At 48.4% G+C, this 23,465-nt stretch overlaps 1 protein-coding gene across 1 annotated transcript in view; it reads left to right on the top strand.

The window, feature by feature from the left end:
* Positions 1-23,465, top strand: part of ERN1 (endoplasmic reticulum to nucleus signaling 1) — a 79,171-nt gene that overhangs the window by 42,536 nt on the left and 13,170 nt on the right. The window contains exons 4-16 of the mRNA XM_069482778.1: positions 1,012-1,084; positions 4,294-4,366; positions 6,503-6,625; positions 10,023-10,124; positions 11,050-11,311; positions 12,845-12,923; positions 13,991-14,156; positions 17,577-17,695; positions 19,379-19,570; positions 20,986-21,253; positions 22,155-22,245; positions 22,518-22,707; positions 23,330-23,429. Of these exons, the coding sequence (XP_069338879.1) occupies positions 1,012-1,084; positions 4,294-4,366; positions 6,503-6,625; positions 10,023-10,124; positions 11,050-11,311; positions 12,845-12,923; positions 13,991-14,156; positions 17,577-17,695; positions 19,379-19,570; positions 20,986-21,253; positions 22,155-22,245; positions 22,518-22,707; positions 23,330-23,429 (1,838 nt within the window). The remainder of the gene's footprint in view (positions 1-1,011; positions 1,085-4,293; positions 4,367-6,502; positions 6,626-10,022; positions 10,125-11,049; positions 11,312-12,844; positions 12,924-13,990; positions 14,157-17,576; positions 17,696-19,378; positions 19,571-20,985; positions 21,254-22,154; positions 22,246-22,517; positions 22,708-23,329; positions 23,430-23,465) is intronic.

The following is a 23,465-nucleotide window of genomic DNA, read 5'->3' as shown; positions in this document are numbered from 1 at the left end:
TTAAACTTCCAAAGTCCTCAGGAGGACTAGACGAGGACCTGTCCCTCTTTGATGTGTCATACCACAGAGAGAAAAGGTGAACGTGACCTGCTACTAGAAAGCGTGTATTGGAGTAGATGTTGGATAGCACCTGTAGGAGCCTCAAATGATGGTGCGTCCTAGGTAGAGGAAAGATTCGGCAAGGGGTTTCCAAGTGACCGTAGAGGTAGTTCAGTCTTTAGCAGATTCGTGTTACAGAAGACCCCCTCCCGTCTGCCTTGCAGGAACTGCTGCTGACAGAGGGACCTTGATTTGTCTCCTTGGTGGGGTCTCTCTGATGTCAAGCTGTCAGAGTCCATGTTTATTGCCTGCAGTTTAAAAAATAAATGTCTCTTGAAGACTAAAAGGAGATTTGTTCTCCCTGTTTATATACCTTGCCGTTGCTGCTAAATTTTATTTTTTTAGACAGGGTCTTGCGCTGTAGCCCAGGCTGGAGTGCAGTGGCATAATCATAGCTCTCTGTAGCCTCGAATTCCTGGGCTCAGCAATCCTCCTACCTCAGCCTCCCAAATAGCTGAGACTACGGGCGCGTGCCACCGTGCCCAGCTAATTTTTTTATTTTTTGTAGAGATAGGGTCTCAATATCTTGCTCAGGCCTATGCTATTAAATATTAATCATTGAAGTTCTAGTCATAATTAATGTAGAAATCAAAAAGTAGACTTGCTGGGTCCTTTTCACTTATTTTACCTTTATCCAGAGTGCTTTGATCAAATTATGATTTACTGTTCTGTGGTTTTATACAATTTCTCCACTAAAGTATAGTATACACCACCATAGGGGTATTTTATTTATCTGGGGCTGAAGTGAGAGAGTAGTGGGTGGAATTGTCTTATACATACATACACACAGACACAACAACCACCCCCCAATCCCTGCTCTCCATTTTCCCATTATGGCTTTGCATGGCTTTGATATTTTGTTCTGGGTCCTGGACTATAATTTGTCATTGACACTTATTGTTTAATCGCTAGGCCCGCCTTCCTCCCCGATCCCAATGATGGCAGCCTATACACACTTGGGGGCAAGAATAATGAAGGTCTGACAGTAAGTATATTTAGCTTCTTTGTATATTCTGGGGGTTCTTGACCAATGGTCCTTAACAGTATCTGCATGTTCAGATCAGCTGGGAGCTTTAAAAAACTTCTGGGGATTCTGATTCAGATAGTCTAGAGAAGGGCCTGGGCATCAATATCTTTTCAGAGCTTCCTAACTGAGCTTTTACATGTGCATCTAGAGTTCAGAAACAATGATATAAACCTGTTGGCAGGTTCTTGTGGCCCTGCCAACACAATGGAAGGATATGATATTCCCCTTAGTAACAGGATTTGTTCTAACTGGTCACCCTCAATTTGGGAGGGAGGGGTGTGTTGGGAACACTGTCTCTACCGCCACCCCCCATCCTTAGGGGAGGCATGTGATATTCTACTCTCATCCCCATTTGAGAACCCAGACCAGTGGTTTTTAACCCTGGCCCACATAGGGTCACCTGACTTATGACAAATGTGACATTGCAGTGCAGTAGGGAAGGATGGTCTTTTCCATAAGTGGTGTAGGTCAGTTGGGATATCCATATAAAAAAAAATCTTGACTCCTATTCCCCACCATACACACACAAATCATTTCCAGATAGATTTCATATCTCAATGTGAAATGCAAAATAGCAAAGCTTTAAGGAAAACAGAACATCTTCATGACCTTAGAGTATGTAAAGATTTCATATCTAGAGTAGGATATGAAAAAAATACACTAATCATAAATTTGGTAAAAAATTTGATATATTGATTATATTAAGGTTAAGAACTTTTCCTTCATTAAGAGAGGAGACCACAAAGTATTTGCAGTACACATATCCAACAGAGGATTCAGAATGTATAAAGAACTCCTATGGACATTAAAAAAAAAAAGACAAACCAATAGAAAAATAGCAGAAGAGGATAACCAAATAGTCAATAAACATGAAAAGGTGCTCAGCTTTCTTAGTTATTAGGGAAATGCAAATTAGAATTACAATGCTATACTAGTATCTAGTATGCCATAATGCTACTCAGCGGAATGGCCAAAATGAGCAAAATAGAAAAAGGGGAGTCCAAGTTGGTACAACTGGTTTGGAAAACTGTGACAGTCTGTGCCAAAGTCCTCCTGGCCCAGGAAGGCACTCCCAGCTTACAGACCCAACAGAAATGCATGTGTGTGTTCACCAAAAGGCATACACCCAAATGTACTGCAGCACCATTTGTAATAACCAAAAAAAAGTAGAAACTAGCCAAATAGCATCAACAGTAGAATGGATAAATAAATTACAGACGAGTCATGCAGTGGAATACTCTACAGCAATGAGAACTAACAGCCTGTGACTATGCACAGCAACGTGAATGACTCTGACAAACTTAATGTTGAGCAAAACATGACAGCAAAAAAGGCTGCACTCCAAATGATTCATTTATATAAAGCTCAAAAACAGGAAAAACTAGTCTATGCTGTTTTGAAGTTAGGATAATACTTACCCTGGAGAGTTATGGCTAGAAAAGTGGGTAAGAAGGGGCCTACCAGAGCACTAGAAATGTTCTGTTTCTTCATCCGGGTGGTAGTCACATGGGTACGTTCCCTTCATCAAAATTAACTGGGCACTGTGATTCTGAGTGTTTTTCTGTTTGTACATTGTGCTTTGGTAGAGTGTTTAAAAAGCCTCCAAGCATTCAAATGTGCAGCCAATGGTGAGAACCACTGGTCTAGACTGTAAGTAGATTGTGGGCTCTAATTTGGCTATTTTTAAATTATTTTATGAATATCTGTGACTGAACCAGCTGGGAGAAGGACAAGCCTGTGTAGAGCTGCGTGTACCCCACTTTCAGCATTTCTCGCCACTGCTTTCTCTCCATGTTACTGCAGCCCCCATTTCTGAAGCAGTTGTTTGCCAGAAACCGTGTTGAGTGATTTGTGCAAGTTATCTCATTTGATCCTTGTGACAGCTTCGTAGGGGGTATCCCCATTTTAGAGGTGTGGAAACTGAGCCTGGAGAAGTGAAGAACATGCCAACGGCCAAAGCTTCCAGTGTTGGAATTGGCACTTAAAGATCTCTGACTTCCAGAGGATGCTGCTCACACCACCTTGTGTTTCTTCCTCTGTTGTGGTTTAGCAGCTCCAGGAACAATGTGTTTCCAGCTCGGGCCTTCAATCTGGAGCCCTGGGGCAATGCCCAGCAGAGACCACAGGACTCCAGACTGGAAGACTTGCACTGACTTTCTGATTCTCAGAAATATCTGGCACAAACCCCATCATGACAGCCTCTCTGTGGCATTTTTCCTCCTCTAAGGCTTAGTTCGAATGTTGGGATGACAGGAAAATCCAAATTATTGATTAGTATTTAAAGTTCTATTTATTAAAGCTAGAGAGAAATATTTTCTTCCTTAAAGAAAAAGGTGACAGTGTAGCAGAACCTGGAGTTTCTGTAAAAGCAGGTATCTATAGAACAGTTTCAAGAACACAGGACGTTCCAAAAATAAAGTATACTGAAACGAACATTAACCAAAAGAGCTAGTCAGATGTCAGCTGTAGACTCAGAAGAATCAGTTTTATGATGAAATGCAGTTGAAACATTTGGATTTCTTTGAGTTTCTTTTCCTGGCACCTACCATAACTTCCTTTTTAAAACCAAGAGGCTCCATTATTCAGGTTTTCAATAGAGAATTATTTACTGAAGAAAACATCAGACTTATTTTTCCACCTCAAACTCTTGTGTTGCCTGTGTCATCGTGGTGAAGCATGACACCAAGGTTTCATGTCTTCAGCACTAATCTCATGGCTCCCTCCCACTCTGAAAAAACATGTCATTCTATCCAGTCTAGACAGCTCTGGGTCAGTTTTCCAAGACAGAATTTTTTTTCTCCCACCCTTAGAATTTCACAGAATGTGTAGCTCTCCATAGTTGTGTAAGTCTTTTGAGAAAAGGTTAATGTCACCCCTGGGAGGTGGTCTGGACAGAAGTCCTTGGGCAGCCTCCTGGTGTGGTGTCAAATAAAGGAGTTGGTGTTTACAGAACTCGGGGACCTGGGAGCCCCGGGCTTGTGGGAAGAGGGGCAGGGAGCATAGGCGCCCCTCTCCTTGCTTTCCAACCTGGAAATCTTCCGTCTGCCGAGTGCTTCTCTTTTTAGCAGAATTGGGTAACAGAAACAGACTGCCCAGTAAAATTGTAGTAATTGTACAAGACTTAGCTAACTTATTTTTTCTTTCTTTTTTTTTTTTTTGTTTTAAAGAAACTTCCATTTACCATCCCAGAGTTGGTGCAGGCATCGCCATGCCGAAGTACAGACGGAATCCTCTACATGGGTAAGTGGGTCCTGTTTTCCACACTGAAACTTGTATCTCTGTGACGGTGAGTCCTGCAATCTCAGAAAGTGGCATGTGGAGAGAGAGAGGGGCTCAGCCACCCCCTTGCCAGCCCTTCTGGGAGAGGCTTGCCTTGCCTCGATTGTGCTCCAGGTGCTGGTCTTGCCAGGCTCAGCTGAACAGTTAAGAAAGGGTTCCCCCCACTTGGGAGAAGGATTGACATCATTAATATGGTTACTCATTTAACGAGTTTCTAGCTACTGTGTTGACCTACTCCTGCGATTTCAAGATTGCAACATACCCAGTGGCAATTGGATGAAATTTAAAGTGAATACAATAGTCTGAGCCAAGAAAGGGAAGCCAGGCTCTGCCTATTAATTATAGGGCTTTCTTAGTATTTCCTGCTATCAGAATATAGAAACAGCACTTAACAGCTTACCTAGATAAACTGCCTTCATACCTATGAGGTCACAGCTTTCAAAGCATCAGATCACCTGCTTTTCTTTTACCATGTTGCTGCCAAAATGTCAATAAAAATTCATTTGTAACACAAAGGAGAGCTGTATTTAATCTTGAAATCATAGCAGTAATAACAGCCTATATTTATACAGCAGCTTTCTTTTTGAGGAACTGAAAGTGCTTGCTTATTGCTTATTCACGTTGTGGGAGCTTTGTGTATGTTTCTGAGTCTCAGGTGCAGGCCAGACTTTAAGTTGGGACAAACGTGCCCCCACACCTTCACAATGAGGAATCCCCGGCCTAAGGATGCAGAGGGAGTGATCAGCACAGGCTTTCTCTCTCCTCTGGGCCATGCCCCGGCCCGTCTGACCATCCTCGTGCTGTTTCCTCTCTGATCTTCCAGCTTTCGCCAGCAATTCATCATTTACGGTCTACTTGGGATATTGTGTTTCCCTCACCTTTGTGTGGTGCCCTCTTAAGTGAGGTCATTAAGCGTATTTAAGAGCGTGGTAGTTGGCCAGTCTCTCCATTAAAGTAGTAGCTGATTATACAGACTGGAATGGTCTAGAGGTAGCCAGATGTATGAGCTGTATGGAAAGGGTTCATGGTCAGAGTTGTTCATTGACCTTTTTGCTCTATCTCTGATCTTTTTCATAATAAGATGTTTTCGTTGAGATCAGAGACTTGTGATCCATGGATAAGTTGCACACACGTGGAGCAGGCGTGTATGCTGCATCTCATAGACTAAGTGTAGCTTTAGCACATTCTAGTACCCTATGACATTCCCCCGCATTTCAATATTCTGTTTCCAAGAGTTCCCAGAAATAGGAAACTTTTCCAATAAGTTAGGAAGATACACATGACCAGAGATCATGCCTTACAAAACAGAAATAAACACATCACAGTGACTGTATTGACCCTCAGCTTGGAGACCCATGCTACTGGCTCACCATGACCAGGACGCTCTGGTGTGTGTATGCAGATACATATGCTGTGGGTTTTCCCAGTAGTGGTGTTTGCTGTGCTGTCTGCCTGTTCGTATTGTTTAATCAGCAGACCGAGGTGAGGGTATGACCTGTAGCCAGTACTAGCTGTGGACAGAGGCTGCGATAACTTTGGCCTTGCTAGCGTCAGTTTACAACAAACTCCACTGACCAGTTATAGGTACTAGCTAATGACAGTTCTAAACAGTAGCTGCAGATCCTTCTCACGTATGGGCTCATTAGTATGTTGAGAACTATGAATGATGGTTACTAAGGAGATGAACCCTGAGTACATTGCTATAGTTATGTAGATCTTAGTCTGTGGCAACAGGATTGTCCTTTATGGGCAAGACTTTTCATATTTAATGCCACTAATCAAAGCAATAAAATCTAACTTGAAATTCTGGAGAACTTTTTCTTTTACCATAATTATGTTATTAAGTTTGGAGAAATTTTCATACCATGATTAGGTTATTAAATTATTATAAGACCCAGTGGCCTAAGAAGTTTTATTAAAATTATCTCTACATCACCATTTACATTGTCACCTTCAGATCATCATAGAAATGTCTTTGACATCCTAAGAATTTTGAGTCTCTCAGCCCAGAGAACATCTTAGGCTGCTAGTTTGTCAGTAATATTTTTTTCCACATAGGACTGGTGTAAACAACAGTGTGTCCTTGTGACCTTTCAGGTAAAAAGCAGGACATTTGGTATGTTATTGACCTTCTGACTGGGGAGAAGCAGCAGACTTTGTCATCGGCCTTTGCAGACAGTCTGTGCCCATCAACCTCTCTTCTGTATCTTGGGCGAACAGGTAAGAAGCGAACCTTTGTCTTGCACAACCTGTCTCCTGAAAGGATCTGAAGAAGCTCCTCCCCCGATCTCTGCCTCCCAGCCCTGTCATCTAGCAGGTAGCCAGAGCTGCCTTCTCTAAACACAGGTCTGATGGCATCATTGCCCTTTATAAGACTGTTCAGTGGCCCCCCAATAGCTCAAGGGGTACAGTCCAAACTGCACCACAACCCACCACACCCCTGTGATGCAGCTGCCACCCCTCTCACCTCACCTCTCCTGCATTTCCTCATCTAAATGTTTCCCAATCAGGATGAACTACCTGCAGTTCCCAGAATAGCAGTGCTATTTTTAAAGTCGTGTAGGGGTATGTCCCTCTCTACCAGGTATGTCTGTTTTTGCCTATCTGGCAAATGTCCTCTCTCCTTGCACAACTCTGCTCAAAAGTCACCTTCTTTGTGAAACCTCTTCTCTCGCCCTGCGGCTCCTGCCCTGCCCAGGGACACCCGGCTCTCCCGATCTGAGTGCGTTTATGGCACTTTACAGGCCTGTCGATGCCTCCATCTCTCCGCATGTCATTGTCCCTTTATAAGCATGACTAGCACCCTCTTCACCATGCCATTTTCTATTTCCTCTCTCATCAGCCTTTTTCTTCTTAACACTCGTCACTGCACATTTATAAATTTTTATTTCCTGCCTCCCGCACTAGAATATCAGTTCCCTGAGGGCAAGACTTTGTCTTGTTCACCTGCTGTATCTCCACACCGGCCATGTTGCCAGACACATAGCAGTGCCCAGACTCCTGCACGAGCTCGTGGGTGAGCCCCGTTACTGCAGGGGTCTGTCTGCCTCACTCATTTTTATACGTACAACACCTCGCATGTATCAGGGATGCCATAAAAATCGTTGAACGATAGTTACAGTTAAAGCTAAAAAAAGAAACAAGAAAACATTTAGAAGGAAAAAAATTGTATCAGAATCCCAGGATGAATTCATTACATTTGAGCACTAAATTTAGATCTAAACATTCACATAGCCAAGGCTTTGAAAAAAGAGACAGACGCTTCCTTTAAGAGCTGGGAAAACAGTGCCTTTCTAACAATTGGTAAGACTAATCTTGGGCCCTGTCGAAGCTGGCTGGGCTCCCCTGGAACTGAGAGGAAGGTCCTAGACCACAGGATTCTCTGTCCTCCCCGTTAAAACTCAAATATTCCAGCTTCCAACTCTAGAGCCGGCTTAGGATTTGTTTGTTTGCCTTTTCCATCAAGTAAAATGTTACAATGATTCCAGCTTCACCCAGGCATAAAAATTGTGTGGTTCTCAGGTAGGATTGTGGTATTTGAGGGTGTTGGGATATGCCCTGGCATTAGGTGGAATATGTGTACATAGGTGTGTAAATCCATTGTTTCCGTTACCTATTGCTGCCTAACAAACTGCCCTAACTTAGTGCCTTAACCCAGCCGCCATTTGTTCATGATTCTGTGGGTGAGGAGTTCAGGAAGGGCTCGGCGAGGACAGATCGTCTCAACTCCACGTGCTGTTGGCCGGGCTCACTAGTGTCTGGGACCTCAGTTCACCTCCAAGCAACCTTTCTCCACACAGATAGCCTGGGCTCCTTGACATGGCCGCTGGGCTCTCTCTTGGGTAAAAGTGGATGTTACAATGTCTTAAAAGGTCTGGGCTCAGAAGTTCCAGAACCTTACTTCCACTGCAGTCTGTTGGTCAAAGCAAGTCACAAGGTCAGTGCAGAATCAGGGTGGAGAAGTCTTGATGGGAAGGGGGACGTGCATACTACAGGGATGGGAAGAGTTGTTGGCCGTAATCTTTTCAGACATCCTCCCTCTGGCTGCAGCAGTTTACAGGCTTCCCACTTTCAGAATGTACTCAGTCCCTCCCAGGACTCCCAAAGTCCAATCACAGCATCAATCTCAAAGTCCAGCATCTTGGGACCTGTATCCAGTTTGGAGGCAGATGAGGCTCCTTGAGTGCAGCTCCTTTGATCCGGAAACTTGTGAATTAAACAGACAAATTCTCTCTGTCCCCACCTGCCCCTTCCCCCAACCCAGCATACAGTGGTGAGGCAGAGGCCGGGCAGCTGCAGTAACATCCCCACTGAAAAAGGGAAGGAAGGAGGGGCCTGCAGCAGGCACTGGTCTTCAGCAGTTCAGCCAGGCACATGCTTTCAGGTTCCCCCGCGCCGGGGGGCACAGAATGTTCCTTCATTAGGGCCCAGTTTTTGTTCTCTGCAGTTGGTTCCCTAATACATCATTCTCAGTGGCTCTGGGTTCTGCCCTCTGAGAGGTCCTTTCTTTTCCATAAGAAATGGCTAGTTTTGTAGCTTTCTCAGTCTGTTCCTTGTCCATTGAAAATTGGGGAACTAGAACCCATGTTTTTCATTTTGACTGTCTCTGATCCTTCTAGTCCATTCTGATACTACTACTTTAAAAACTTTGTGGACTTCCCATGTGTCAAATTGTAGTCTGCTGCATTAGATAAAAGCCATACCCACAAGTTTCTCTACTTTGGAATGCGAGAGCACTACAGGACATGCTTACGGTTCTTAGAACCACTCTGACCGTGCAGAGGGTCTATGAAGTGCCACCTTAAATCTTCCTGAGGTCTCAGGGAAGGGTCCTACAGCCTCACCCTTGATTTGATCTCGACCCCAGGCCATTTTTTTGCTGGCAGTGCCCTGGATTTGATCTTTGACTTAAGGCCATATGTTACATCGACAATCTTTTCCAGCTAGAGAATCAATCCTGGACCCTCTCTGTTTCCCTCCATATTCTGCTTGAAACTGAATGGTTTCTTCTTCAGCTCATTTGTCTTGCAGTGTATCATACATAGCTAAGAGAAACTGCTCAGCATTTTCTGCCTTCCGGCTGGAAATCTCCTTAGCAAGATCCCCAAGTTCGTTATATACTTTTTCTCTCTACCTACACGTGCTCACAAGCTGGCTTACCCCTTTCCACTTCCAAGTTTCCACTAACAGCTGTCTTGTTGACCTTCCAGCCTCTGCCAGCTGGTGCCAAAGTCAATGCCATATGTTTTAGGTTTTTGTTATGGCACCATCCCACTTATAGGTACCAATTTCTAATATTGGTGATCTGCTATGTAATAAACCACCCCAAAGCTTAGTGGCCAACAAGAACAACCACTGTACTGCTCACAGTTCTGTGAGCCATGAGTCAAGGGCACAGTGGGAGTGGCTGGTCTCTGCTCCACGTGCTGTCAGCCTCATTCATTCATGTGTCTGGGACTGCAGTTTTCCTCCACTTTGCCTTTTTTGTTCCAAATGGGTAGTCTGGACTTTTTGACACGCAATTTAGGGAGGATGTGTTTGTTATAATTAGATAAGGTCCACACCCAAGTTGGTGCTGTGGTCCCTCCATCATAACGGGCTGGTCTCTGTTCTCCAGAATATACCATCACCATGTATGACACCAAAACCCGGGAACTCCGGTGGAACGCCACCTACTTTGACTATGCAGCCTCACTGCCCGAGGACGACATGGACTATAGTAAGTGTTCCTGCCTGGACTTCACAAGGCTGGGCTGGTACCTTTGACCTGTGAGGAAACATTGGCTCCAGGAAGTAGGGTTTTCTTTTTAACACTCTCCATTACCGAGCTCTGGACTTCCCGTGGCTCGTGGTAGATACTTCCCACAGTCAACGGGGCAGGGCCCTGGGTGAGAACTCTGGACGGAAACCCGAGTGAAATGTGGGGACTTTAGGCAGAGAGGAGGGAGGGCATACCTTGTTGAGGCCCTCTGTGCCACAGAAGGAATTTACTACAGGCCCACGGAAAGTGGAACTAGGAATCAGCACGTCATATTAACAACCCCATCAGGAAGGCCACTTTCCAAATGTGGCTCATCCCCTGGTTATTTCTCCAGTTAAAATTCCCTGGGCTCAAATGAAAACTAAAAACCAATTTTGCCATCCTAGCATCGATATCTGCAAGTCTGACTCTGCCTTTCCTGTCGTGGGACCCAGAACGTTTCTGTTTGTCCCTGAGGACTCCTTTGTGAGTCCGACGCGCACAGTGTCAGTGACTCAGGTCTGACTTTCAGCTTGATGGATGGATTTTTAAATGATTGCTGTGAATGCCAGGTTAATAGGCATCATCTCCATTGGCTCTTTTCTCCTCGATATTTGTTCTTAGTGATTAACTAGAATTGGTAAAGAACATCACCAAATCAACTGCCTTTGGGAGAGTGATCCTGTCTTGTGTTTAGAAGCCCAGCAGCTTGCGGTGGGTGTCTTGATCCTGTAGAGCCTGAGCGAGTTCACTGGAAACAAGTGAGACTATTCAGAGGAGACCTGAGAGTACTCCAGAAGTCGCGTTTCCTCTAGCTGAGTGACCGCAGCTTGCCAGGAGAGTAGAGGATGTGGTTGCGAGATGGGGTGAGACTCAACACGCTCTGTTTACTTGATCTGTGCAGAGATGTCCCACTTTGTGTCCAATGGCGACGGGCTGGTGGTAACCGTGGACAGTGAATCTGGGGACGTCCTGTGGATCCAAAACTATGCCTCCCCTGTGGTGGCCTTCTATGTCTGGCAACGGGAGGGTCTGCGGAAGGTGATGCACATCAACGTCGCCGTGGAGACCCTGCGCTACCTGACCTTCATGTCGGGGGAGGTGGGGCGCATCACCAAGTGGAAGTACCCGTTCCCCAAGGAGACGGAGGCCAAGAGCAAACTGACGTGAGTCGGGGATCTCAGGGCAGGAGAGGGAAGCTGTGACCCTGGTGTTTTGGTGCTGCTGCAGCATGGCACGTCCTCCACTGGAGGCCGGGTTGGCACACACATCTCTGATGCCACGAGAAGTGTCAAAAGTTGAGACTGGCTCTTTTCGAGTCTCTGAACGTGATAACTGGGAACAATCCCTGGTGCTTCAGGGTTCTAGAATATTGAATAAAAACTATGGGTGGGGATAGGAAAGAGACTGCTGGTATAATTACAGCACAACTTGGTTATATCTCAGGTGGTAGTCATTTTTTTTTTGAAGACAGAGTCTTGCTCTGTCACCCCAGATAGAGTACAGTGGCACCATCATAGCTCACTACAACCTCAAACTCCTGGGCTCAAGCAATCCTCCTGCCTCAGCCTCCCAAGTAGCTGGAACTACAGGTGCACATCACCATGCCCGGCTAATTTTGTCTGGTTTTGGTAGAAACCAGTCTTGCTTTTGCTCAGGCTAGTTTTGAACTCCTGACCTCAAGTAATCCTCTCACCTCGGCCTCTCAGGGTGCTATGATTACAGGCGTGAGCCACCATGCCTGGCCAGTGGTAGCTTTTTTAGCCTTCTGTATTTTCCAAATTTTTATTATAAGTTATATTCATTTTAAAAATCAGAAAAGTGTTACAGTACACGTGTCCGAGACTCAGCAGGCTTGTGTTCTCCGTCCCTACTTGTTAATGGCCTGTCACTAAGACACTTAACCCTGCCGAGCCCTGGTTTCCTGCTTTATAGAGTTGTAGGGAAGATCAGATAAGATCAAATAAAATGATGTGCATGAAAGTATCGTCTAAAACACCATTCCAGTGGAAGACATTTGTTGAGGGAGGTTAAGATAATTTTGTGGATGACCCATCCCACGCAAGCAGTTGACAGTGACCAGAAGGGGCTGGAGGTGTGGCTCCCACTGTTTTCCGTCCCCTCCTCGATGCCTCACACAGGGACAGACCACTCAGCTGGGGGACAGGCACTCTCACCCAGTTTGGAATTTCTTATGCATCCCTTTGTTGTAGGCAGTGGACTGTTTCTCAGGCCGCTGTAGACTCTGTAGAATCCTTAGAAAGCACAAGGCAGATGGTGGTGGTTCTGCTGGTAGCTGGGTGTCAGAGCGTGCTGGTCAGGGCCTGAGAGGCCTTGGCGGTGGTTGCTAAGCATTCGGCCCCCTGGGTGGTCATCAAGCACGGTCCCTTCTGCAGGCCGTCACACATGGGCTAGCTCGGCCCTGCCATTTTGCAGATGAGGAAACCAAGGCTTGCTGTTAGGTGGCTTGTCCGTATTTTTGGAGGTGGTGAGTGGCAAGTGGGGCTTAAAGTCCTGTGGCCCTGTTCCGAGGGCAGTGCCCCTGCCTTCATACCCCTGCTGCTTTCCTCTGTGCCCAGAGGCTAATGTAGCTGTTGCTGTGGGTGGTATTTGGGGGTGTGATTCTTCTCTCTAAACCCCCTTCTGTGGGATCTGGGAACTAAATGACTTTGGAACACACGTGTGTGTTTTTCTCCTAGGCCCACCCTGTACGTCGGGAAATACTCTACCAGCCTCTATGCCTCCCCCTCCATGGTACACGAGGGAGTTGCTGTCGTGGTAAGTCCACTATGGGGGGCTCGAAGCTGCCTCACCACTTCTGTTCCATTTAAGCAAAGAATGATTTTGAGTTTTATGTGAGCGTCCTGTTGGCTAAGAATGCAAAACACAGATCTTAAATCCTCCAAACCAGCTTCTGCACGTGCCACATTCTACTTTGAAAAAGAGATACATGCCAAAGCAGCTTCCTAAACCCTAGGAAGACCTGGTGCCCGCTTTGATTTTGTGGTCACACCTAAACTCCCCAGGCTGGTGTTCCCAGCCCCACAGTGCCCTCCCGCCACACGGTCAGCATCTCAGTGTCTCTGCGGGAGTCGTACGGTCCAGCCAAGCGCAGCTTTTCCCTTACTCCCCAAAGCTCCCTGTTTGTCTCTCCTCTGAGCCTTTGTTCAGGCTGCTCCTCACCCTTCAAATGCCCCCTTCTTCCTTTTCCCAGCTCAAATCCTTTCTGTCCTCTTGCCGCCTAGCCAAGCCTCCTTGGACCTCACCAGCCCGCCTCAGCTGTTTGTCTCTGAGTGTCCAAGGCAGTGTGGCCCTGGCCGCTCGTCCTGATCGTTACAGTGTCTGGGCTGTTAGGTTAGGTTGGGTCTCCGTCTTCCCAGTGAGCCGGTCGGCTGCTCCTCTGAGCAGGCAGCGCCCGCCCGTGACAGCTCCGCAGCGCCTGAGCCAGCACCAGGCGCGTGGCTGGAGTTCGCTCCGCCTTGCTCATTGCATCCGGTGTGACTAGTGGATATCCATCGTTCTCCCTCACGACGTCTGCCTCTCCTAGTAGCTTCTTGGAGTTCTCTACATGTACTCTTCCTGTTCCCCAGTACCCAGATGTAAGGATCTAAAAAGATGTCCATGTTAAAGATGTCAGCACAGCATGTCACATTCTGAGCCAGGAGCTTCTCTTGCCTGCTCTTAGGGCCTTTGTGTCTGGCTCTGTGCGGGACCAGCCCCACACTGGACGTCACTCACCTTCCGGCACGGCAGTTCCCCCGGGGCTCAGGCCGATTGCTGGAAAGAGGGTTGTGGGACCCTCTCTCCCTCGAGGGCCCCGGGCCTCACTGCAGCCCTCTCCACAGCCCCGTGGCAGCACTCTCCCTTTGCTGGAAGGCCCCCAGACTGATGGCGTCACCATTGGGGACAAAGGGGAGTGTGTGATCACGCCCAGCACCGACCTCAAGTTCGACCCTGGACTCAAAAGCAAGAACAAGCTCAACTACTTGAGGAATTACTGGCTCCTGATAGGTAAGAGCTGGTCTGTGACCGCAGCCTGAGGTGACAGCATACTGCCTCCTGCTGGGCAGAGGCCGCCCTGCTGCTTTGCAGCGTGCTCAGCTCTGAGCACTTGTGTTCAGCTCATTTCCAGGTTCGTCCTGTAAACCTTGGAACACTTTTACCCCCAAGGAAAATAGGGTAGCCGTGTTACAAGTCAGTTTTCAAGAATTGTCTAACTCATATTCCAAAACTCAAGTTCAAAATGGTGTAAACTTCGTGTCATTATCTAACACGTTGAATGTGTGGTCATGCGCCAGGCGCCATGGGCTAAGCACTATAGAATATACTTTCTTATTTCTTACAGCACCTCTGCATGAGATGGGTACCCTTGCTATTTCCATTTTATAGCTGAGAGCATTGAGGCCGTGTCCGTGGAGGAATTCACCTGGGGTCTGTCGCTTGGGGGAAGAGAGGGGCTGAGAAGGAGTGAAGAGCTGGAGGCTGGGCTGGGTCTGCGGTGCTGCTGTTCCGGGCATGTGGTGCGGGGAGGTCCCTTTTCCCCCTCTCTCATTGTTGCCACCATCACTGACAGCCTGGGGTTGAACCGAAGGCCCTGTCAGCCGGAGAGATAAGAGGTTGAAATGACACCCAAGGGCAGTGAGTGTGGCAAAGGCAGAGGTGAGAGGAGCTGTGTCCCTGGCTAGTGTGCCAACTAATTAGAGCAGGACGGAGTTTTCTTGAATCCACTCTGCCCTTCCTGTCCCCGCCCCCATGCTGCTGCCTCCCAGCCCCGAGAGGAGAAGTGGGAATGAGCCCCGGGGGTGGGTGGGAGGTCAGTAGGGTGCCTGAGCTCCCCAGGGGTGGGTGGGAGGTCAGTAGGGTACCTGAGCTACCCGGGGCTGGTGTATTTTCTTCTCCCCGTTCTCTTCCCCTCGTGCTCGTGCTTGTGCTTGCTGCCGACTGGTGCTGGGACAGAAAGAGGTCGGGGCTGCAGCTCCAGGAAAGGGATGTGGGGTGGCTGGGAGAGTGTGGGGTCCAGGAAGCCGCAGGCTCTGCCAGGCAGTGGGGTCTGGATGCGGATGTGTGTAACCAGGTGTTAGAGAGGAAACTGGGTGTCCTCGAGCCAGGATCCTTCCCTTTGTAAATTGTTGAGGTCTTTTTTTCCATCTTGAGCCCTTGTAGCCATTTTTACATTGTTTATTGTCTTTACCAGATAATGGGCAAAGGGGATGACAAAATCATTTTTTTTAACAGAAGTGGCTTGGGAAGCACGCACGAATGGCTCCACGGTGAGGGAAGAGTAGCCGAAGAGCAGAGACTGTTGGCATTGCAAGGCTGCTCGGTGTTGTGTACCAGTCAAGACAATAAACCACCCACCAGTGATTAAGAAGTGAAATTAGGGAAATGTGTATGTCAGAAAACAAAAAATATGAGGGGAAAAAGTCTTCATGGCTAAGTTGTAAAATAAGAATCCTTTAAGGTGGAAAGATTGAGATCCAAGTGAGAAAACCAGGAAACCAATGAAGCATTAAGACATAATTAAGTAAGGACCCCACAATTCTGAAGTCCTTTTTGAAGAACCCCAAAGCTAGTCATTTTTAATAAGGCATGGAACTACTTGGCGATCTTCTATAGACTAAGGCCACAAGTAAAAGGATATGCCCTTTTATGTTCAAATATGTCTTCTGATTTCATTTTTGCGCAAGACATTAAAGATATCCCATGTCCACGTTAGTCTTGAAAATAAAAGGGTGCAATTAGCTTGAGAGGGGTGGTCCGTGGGTTGCCCCAGAGCAGTGGCCCTGACCCGGGGTGCTTTCAGCATGACCGGGCAGCTTTGTCACAGGCAGGCATAACCCCAGGAGAGCCTGATCCAGTAGGTCCAGGGCAGGGCATAGCCATCTGCTGTTTGCTTTGGAGTCTGGACCTAACTGATGATGGTAGATGAGTGAATCAAAAGGACTTTCAGGGTATTGAAGAAGGTATTGTTTGTACAAAAGTGTTTAGTGATCTCGTGATTAAGTTTGTTGGTTCAGAGTATGCAGCAAGATATTAGCAAGGGCCCAGCTTGAGCAGAAGCTGTCTGTAAGAAGGACTAATGAAGGGGGCTTCAGGCTAGTGACTTCCGTAGCAGTCTCTGGGTAGGTGCCCTGCCAGGTAGGTAGGACTCTGAGCGCCAAGAGCGGGTGTTGGGGGAAGGGGGCGGGACACTGCAGGACAGGATGGCATGTGGAAGGACGCCTCATTTCTCTTAGACCGTATGATATGTCTCTTGTTAGTGAGCCTCAGAGTTACCCAGGGACACCCACATTCTGATTCCTGGGCTCCACCAGCAAATCTGGTTCCGGGTCTGATGTGTGCAGACCACACTTGGGGAAACCCTGCTCCCAAGCAAAGCATGCCCGGAGCTCCTTGGTACGCAGCAGGAAGCTGGTGGTGGTTCAAAGCAAACGTGGGTTTGCCTTACAGAGTGTTACGTTGTAGATAAAGAACTGACCTTAAGATGAGGAATTAAAGTGGATTTTTCCAGAGCAAGAAATGTACATGGCTTAGACTAGTTCCTGTTTGTTGTCATCCCTGCACACATGTTGTGAAATCTCTGCTAGATCTGGAGAACAATGGAAAGATGACAGGGTGAGAGAGACCTGAGTCAGGGTGAGATCCGATCACAGTGAGAACAGACGGGAAAGCCAGCCAGGCCGCTGACAGCCTGACGTGAGAAAGTGACCTGGCTCTTTGGGCAGTGTGTGCGCTCATTTGATGTTAGAGCTGAATGGATTATCAAGCCGTATCAAATCCCAGTTCCTCGTTTAGTCAACTGTGTCTCTTATGCTAATTTGCACACAATAGGCGCCCAGTCAATGTGTAATGAATACTAGGTAGTCATGAAACAGTTGTGCGGGGGAACAATGAACGGTGAGAGGCCGTGGCACCCCATCCGTCTAGCAGGTGTGTCTTACTGCTTTCTTAGGAGTCACACGGCGCTTCCTGGATGAAGCTCACGTTTAGATAAGAGCAGGGTAGAACTCCACCTTGGCAGTTTACATACTGACATGGGAATTTGGTGGCCTTACTAGAGTGACGTTACAGGGCAAAGTGTTGAAAGGGCTCCTTGAACTTCTAATGAAGCTTCAGGATGCTTCACTTGTGGACTGGACACATGCAGCTCCATGAGTCTTGCTTCCGAGTATACCCCGCTGTCCCGATCCCTCTCATGACAAGGACACGTTTTTGTTCCCCATTGTCAGACTCAGAATACTGTATTTTGCTCTCAAGTTACTATTTTGATGAAATGTTTCCGGTAACTACCTCTTGTTTTCTCTAACTTGTAGTCCTGCCAAGCGTTTGCACTGTGGACCCCTCACTAGGTAGCGACTGTTGGATGAGTTCGGTGTTGAGTGCAACTGCTTGGGAAACTGTTCTCATTAAAGGTTTTGTTTCCTCTCCTAGGACACCATGAAACCCCACTGTCTGCGTCTACCAAGATGCTGGAGAGATTTCCCAACAATCTGCCCAAACATCGGGAAAATGTGATTCCTGCTGATTCAGAGAAAAAGAGCTTTGAGGAAGTGAGTGGGGAAGTGACCAGTCGGGTGGCTGTTCATGCCAGGTGTTGAGGGGACGAGGAATTGGGCTTTGCTCTTGTCTTCAGAGCTCACGGTCTAGTCGAGGAAGGAGTAGGAACACACCAGAACCCATAGCAAGCAACATAAATTGTTAAGGGCTGGTGGGGGAAGCAGCAGCAGTTAGTGAAGGCAAGTGCAGGGAAGGCAGCAGGACCAGGCTATGCCTGGGCCTGGACAAATGGGCAGCATTTGGCCTGGCGGGAGGGAGCCGGCAGTGAGGGGCACTGGAGGGAAGAGAAAGGGGTGGAGGCCCAGAGTGGGAAGAACACCAGCGTTGCCCAGCTCTCGGCCTGTAAGGAAACAGGCCTGGCTGGATCCGAGGCTACCAGGTAGGGAGCAGTAGAAAATCAGCTCACGTGAGTAAGAAGGAACCATGTTACCAGGCCTGGAACAAGCCTGATGGAGGAGTTAAGAATTGTTGAAAAAAAGAAGAGAGACCTGAAGTTTTCTGAAGCTGAAAGTGGCCTGGGACTGTTTACACAGATGTGGACAGTACCAGGGTTCCCGTAGCACACCTTGGGCTGGAGCCAGAGGGAACGGAGGGAAAGGGTTCCAGACCAGGAGCCCCCGGAACTCTGTTCTCCTCCCTGCGTCTCACCTGCTGGTGTTCCTTGTTGGCTTCACCCAGTCAGAAACCAGAGGGTCGGGGAGACCAATGCTCTGGCCACACAGTCAGCCTTCTGGGGCACAAAGCTGGTGGGGGCTGGAGGGTGGCGCTGCAGGAGGGGACCCAGCATGGCCAACAAGGGGAGGATGGAGGCCATCTGAAGGCCTTAGTGAGCCATTTGGGCTCAACAGCTCCTGCAGCCCTGCTGTGGGCCACTGTAGACAGCTATCAGGGGTGGGGCAGACTGGAAGCCTGTGGGGACCCAGCCAGCACAGCTGGGAGGCTGCAGTTAATTTCACTGGGCAAACAATAACGGCACACCTGGAGCACTAGATGTGTGAGAACCAATCAATGCATTTTTCTAAACTCTTCCGAGAAGTCCTAGAGATCCCAAGGAGCTTGCAGAGAAGCTCCATTTTTGTCTGATTTAATTTTGGGTGTCTAAGTAAAATTTTCTTTAACGAAGGGCTTCTGACACTTTTTAAAAGCTTTGGGAAAATAGTGGAATGCTTGAATAAACAATTTTGTTTTTGGAGCTGCACTGAAAGTTTACAGGCAACGTAAGAAAGCCGCTTTATTACTTCGTAGCCGCACGCCTCTGCTTTCCTTTTTAATGTGAAACGGCATCACCAAATCAAATACCAACTTTGCACCAGAATTTGTTACAGATGATTTCAGGATTTTCCCAAATATCAAACGTACATCAAAGGAGGATGTTTTTACCTTCATTGGGGATTTTCAAAAGAATATAGAATCTGAAGGCACTTCCAGAAAGATTGCTCTAAAATCTGTTTTTGAATAATGGTGATATCACAGCAGCGATGCCCTCACAAAGCAATGGCTTCGAAAGAGGCAACGGTTTATATTTATCTGCCTCTGTGATGTTTGGTGAGCTTAACAAAAACACAGCACGTTATGGTGCAGCCATACCTGTAAGTGGTGATTGCTTCTCTCGGTTTCACCTCGTCCGTATCTGGCTAGAAATTGAGCAGTGATGTTGCGGCTCTCTCCCACACAAGGTTATCAACCTGGTGGACCAGGCTTCGGAAAATGCACCCACCACCGTGTCTCAGGACGTGGAAGAGAAGCCTGCCCACGCCCCCGCCAAGCCCGAGGCCCCCGTGGACTCCATGCTCAAGGACATGGCCACCATCATCCTCAGCACCTTCCTGCTGGTCGGCTGGGTGGCCTTCATCATCACCTACCCCTTGGTAAGGCTCACCCTGGTCTTCTGTGCCTGTCACCTCATGTCAGTGAAGCCCAGACAAAAACAGCCAACACGTTTGTTTTCACATTTCAAAGTCAATATTTATCTATAAAAATGTAATTAAAGAGACACTAGCTTCCTAGAAAAGGGTAATTTGGTACCTAAATCTTAGTGTTTTTCAAGTAACAGGCTGTGAAAGATGATTATAAACCTTGCTTGAAGATCATTTTGAATAGTTAACTGTATTTTCTTTTTAAAAAACATAGATATGAGATGAACATCTTTCTTCCCTTAAAAACTGCCTATGAGATGAGCTCGAGTGAAAAAAGCAGCATGGTGATTCCTTTGACTTCCTAGTTGGAAACCAGTGAGCTCAGATGACATAGTTGAGCAAGTCGTGGGTGGGATAAAATATTCTAGGGGAACAGTTCTTCAACAGGTTGCTCAAAGCATTGACATGCTAACGCTTTAGAGCACTGGTGCTCAGGATGCCCTTGTCCCGTACAGGAATGAGAATGGCAGACCCTTATGGCACTTTCCATTGGCAGAATGTGTCCACCTGGTTGTTTACCTCACACAGGCCTGTGGGGTCACTGTTATTGATCCCCTGTCCACAAAGGAAGAACGCAGGCTCTGAGAAGCTAAGTAACTTCCCCCAAGGGTATTCAGTCAGTAGATGGCATTTCCAGGACTTCACCCCAAGGTTAAGAGAAAGAAAGCTGGAAGACTCCCATGTGTGGGTGGTAGTAATCACAGGTAATGGTGGAACGAACCTTTCAGAGCATCTGAGAGGCGTGTGGGTGCGGGCAAGGCAGCGTGCTAAAATGGGGGAGCAGGACCTCGGCCAGGCTTCCCGTGGTTCAGCCCTGCTCTGCCACTCCCGTGGCTATGGGCTGCAAGGTTCTGAGCCCCAGCTTCTTCCTCTGCCACCCTGGACTGCTAACCATCTGTGCACCAGCTTCTATCAAATGTGTAGCCAGAGTGGACAGCGAGCCTGGGGCTTGCCCACTACCCACCATGTTCTCAACCACCAGCTAACCATCCTTCCTGTTCGGTTTCACCTTTGCAACAACTCCCAGACTTGCATAAAAATCACGGAATTTTAGAATTGAATGGAACCCCCATCCGTGTGGCCCAGACCTCCACCTAGGGCAGAGGCCCTCCCCTGGTGGCCATTCAGCCCCTGCCAGGCCCCTCCAGGGTTGGGGAGTGGGCCATACTGGCAAGGGTCTGACGATGGCGGAAAGACCTCCAGCCAGCAAACTGATTCTGCCTCCATGTGCCTTCTCGTTGGTCTTGTGCCCTGTGGGGTCATATAAAGTACCCCTGCGCCCTCTGCCACAGGGACTGCTCCTTTCCTGACTGCTGTTTCCCTGCGGGAACAGGGACACTTGTCTGGATGTGGGTTTCTCTTCCCAGAGCATGCATCAGCAGCGGCAGCTCCAGCGCCAGCAGTTCCAGAAGGAACTGGAGAAAATCCAGCTCCTGCACCAGCAGCAGCTGCCCTTCCCCCCACCTGGGGACGCCACTCAGGATGGCGAGTTCCTGGACACGTCTGGCGCGTACTCGGAGAGCTCGGGCACCAGCAGCCCCAGCACGTCTCCCAGAGCCTCCAACCATTCGCTCTGCTCCGGCAGCTCTGCCTCCAGGGCTGGCACCAGCCCCTTCCTGGAGCAGGACGACGAGGGTAAAGGCACTTGCCATTTTGGTGCTATTTTGTCTTTTATCTGAGCATCACCTGACAACCAGAAAGCATGTGTCCTTCTTTGGAGTCTGTATGAGATTGGGAAGTGCCATTCCCAAGGGTTTACCATGCTCTCCCTGACTCCTTTTCTCTCCATGGATCGGGGGGATGGGCTTTTGCCCCATGGCATGGCCCCCAAGGGGGCCTTCTGGGGGCCACCGTGGTCCTCCCTCCATCTTTCTCTGTAAGGGCTGGGAATTGCTGCTGGCCAGAGATGAGCTGCTTATCGGACTTGAGTGAATTCCCGAGCCAGCCAGTGGCCAAGTATTATACAAAAGTGCAGCAGTTGATCCACTTTCCTTTCTGGGCATTGGTTTAGGTCAGTTGTCAGGGCCAATGCTCAGAGGGGATTGACCAGCTAGTGCCGGGACCTCAGAGCCCTCAGTCCCAAGTGGTCTCTTCGAACCTTACACGTCCACCACCTCTACCTGAACATTTCAGGTCCAGATCTAGCAGGTGGATGTTTTTTCTTTTTGTTAACCATTAAGTAGTTATAACTATATATATATATATATATATACACACACACACACACACACACACACATATAAAAACATGAAACTCTACAGAGAATCCCTTTCTTGGGGAAGGGTTTAAGACTTGTGTGCTCACAACAATGTAAAGGCAGAAACAGAACATGGGGTGGGGGTCGGAGGGAGGTGGCCCTGGGCATAAATGGGGAGTGGGCCCAGCGGCTCTTGCCTACCAGTCTGGGAGTGTAGAGCCTCTTAAATCCCATCTCTTAATTAATCTGCAGTCAGGACACTAGTAGCTGTTGTAGCCTCAAGGTTCTTTAGGTGATGCCTGTTTAAAATGAGCTCTTCTCTCTCCTGTCTTGGCCCAGATGAGGAAACCAGCGTGGTGATGGTTGGGAAGATTTCATTCTGTCCCAAGGATGTCCTGGGCCATGGAGCTGAGGGCACAATCGTGTACCGGTGAGTGTTGGGTTGTGGGTGGCTGCCAGGCCCCGGGGCACAGCAGGGGCAGAGCAGCGACCAAGGTAGATGAGTCCTGCCTCCCGGGAGCTCACGCACTGAGGGAAAGCCGTGACCCCAGGGCCACCTGATGGTCGGTCAGGGTCCTCTGGGCTGGGAGGCTGGTGAGGTGGCCGCCATGGCACAGGAGAAGGAGCACGCAGGGCCACGGGTGCCATCTCGTTCCCACAGCCCGGCCTGCGTTTCCAAACCACCCGCTCCTTGTCCTGCAGGGGCATGTTTGACAACCGAGACGTGGCCGTGAAGAGGATCCTCCCCGAGTGCTTCAGCTTCGCAGACCGCGAGGTGCAGCTGCTGCGAGAGTCGGACGAGCACCCGAACGTGATCCGCTACTTCTGCACGGAGCGCGACCGCCAGTTCCAGTACATCGCCATAGAGCTGTGCGCGGCCACCCTGCAAGAGGTGGGGTTTCGTTCTTCTTTTATTTTATTAACTTGAAAGTTACAATAGGATGAAATGTACCATTAAGAGTGTGCAGTTTGATGCATTTTGACAAGTGTCTGTACCCATTTAGCCACAAACAGTCAAAAGGCAGAGCATTCCTAGCACCCGAGTGAGTGTGGTGGTGGCACCTTGGCTGGTCTCTCCCCTCTCGGCCTCCGGGAAACCGGGTCTCGCTTGCTCTTCCCGCCTCTGGCCGTGGCTGGAGTGGGCTTGGAGGAGGCTGGTTGGTGACTCCAGGCTTTAAGATCATCCAGCAGCCTCCTTTTGCTCAGCTGCCAGGCTCACTATGAAACTATTTCAGTATCATTTGGATTCCCCTGTAGGTTTACCTCTTTGAGGCAATGAACTTGGGTGTTTTGCCTTCTTGTCTTTCTCATTGTAAATTAGTGAATTGGAGCTTTGCTTGTTTATTTAAGTCAGCCTGTGCCTTTAGAAGGTCTGTCGGAAAATATGGATTTGGATAGAGAATGTTGTCAATAAAACTTGCAATTTCTTTCTTAAAATGCTATCAAAGAAAACAAGCTGAGGGGCGATGTCCTGAGAGCTGTGTGCCGTGACCTTGCTGTCGTGTCTCTTGCAGTACGTGGAGCAGAAGGACTTTGCCCACCTTGGCCTGGAGCCCATCACCCTGCTGCAGCAGACCACCTCGGGCCTGGCCCACCTCCACTCCCTCAACATCGGTGAGAGGCCGCGCTTCACCGCCAGGGGCCCGGGTG

The sequence above is a fragment of the Eulemur rufifrons genome, chromosome 9 (genome assembly GCF_041146395.1).
Source record: "Eulemur rufifrons isolate Redbay chromosome 9, OSU_ERuf_1, whole genome shotgun sequence".
In the NCBI taxonomy this organism is placed as follows: domain Eukaryota; kingdom Metazoa; phylum Chordata; class Mammalia; order Primates; family Lemuridae; genus Eulemur; species Eulemur rufifrons.
The sequence above is the reverse complement of the archived record's forward strand: the minus strand, read 5'-3'. Positions and strand labels throughout refer to the sequence as shown.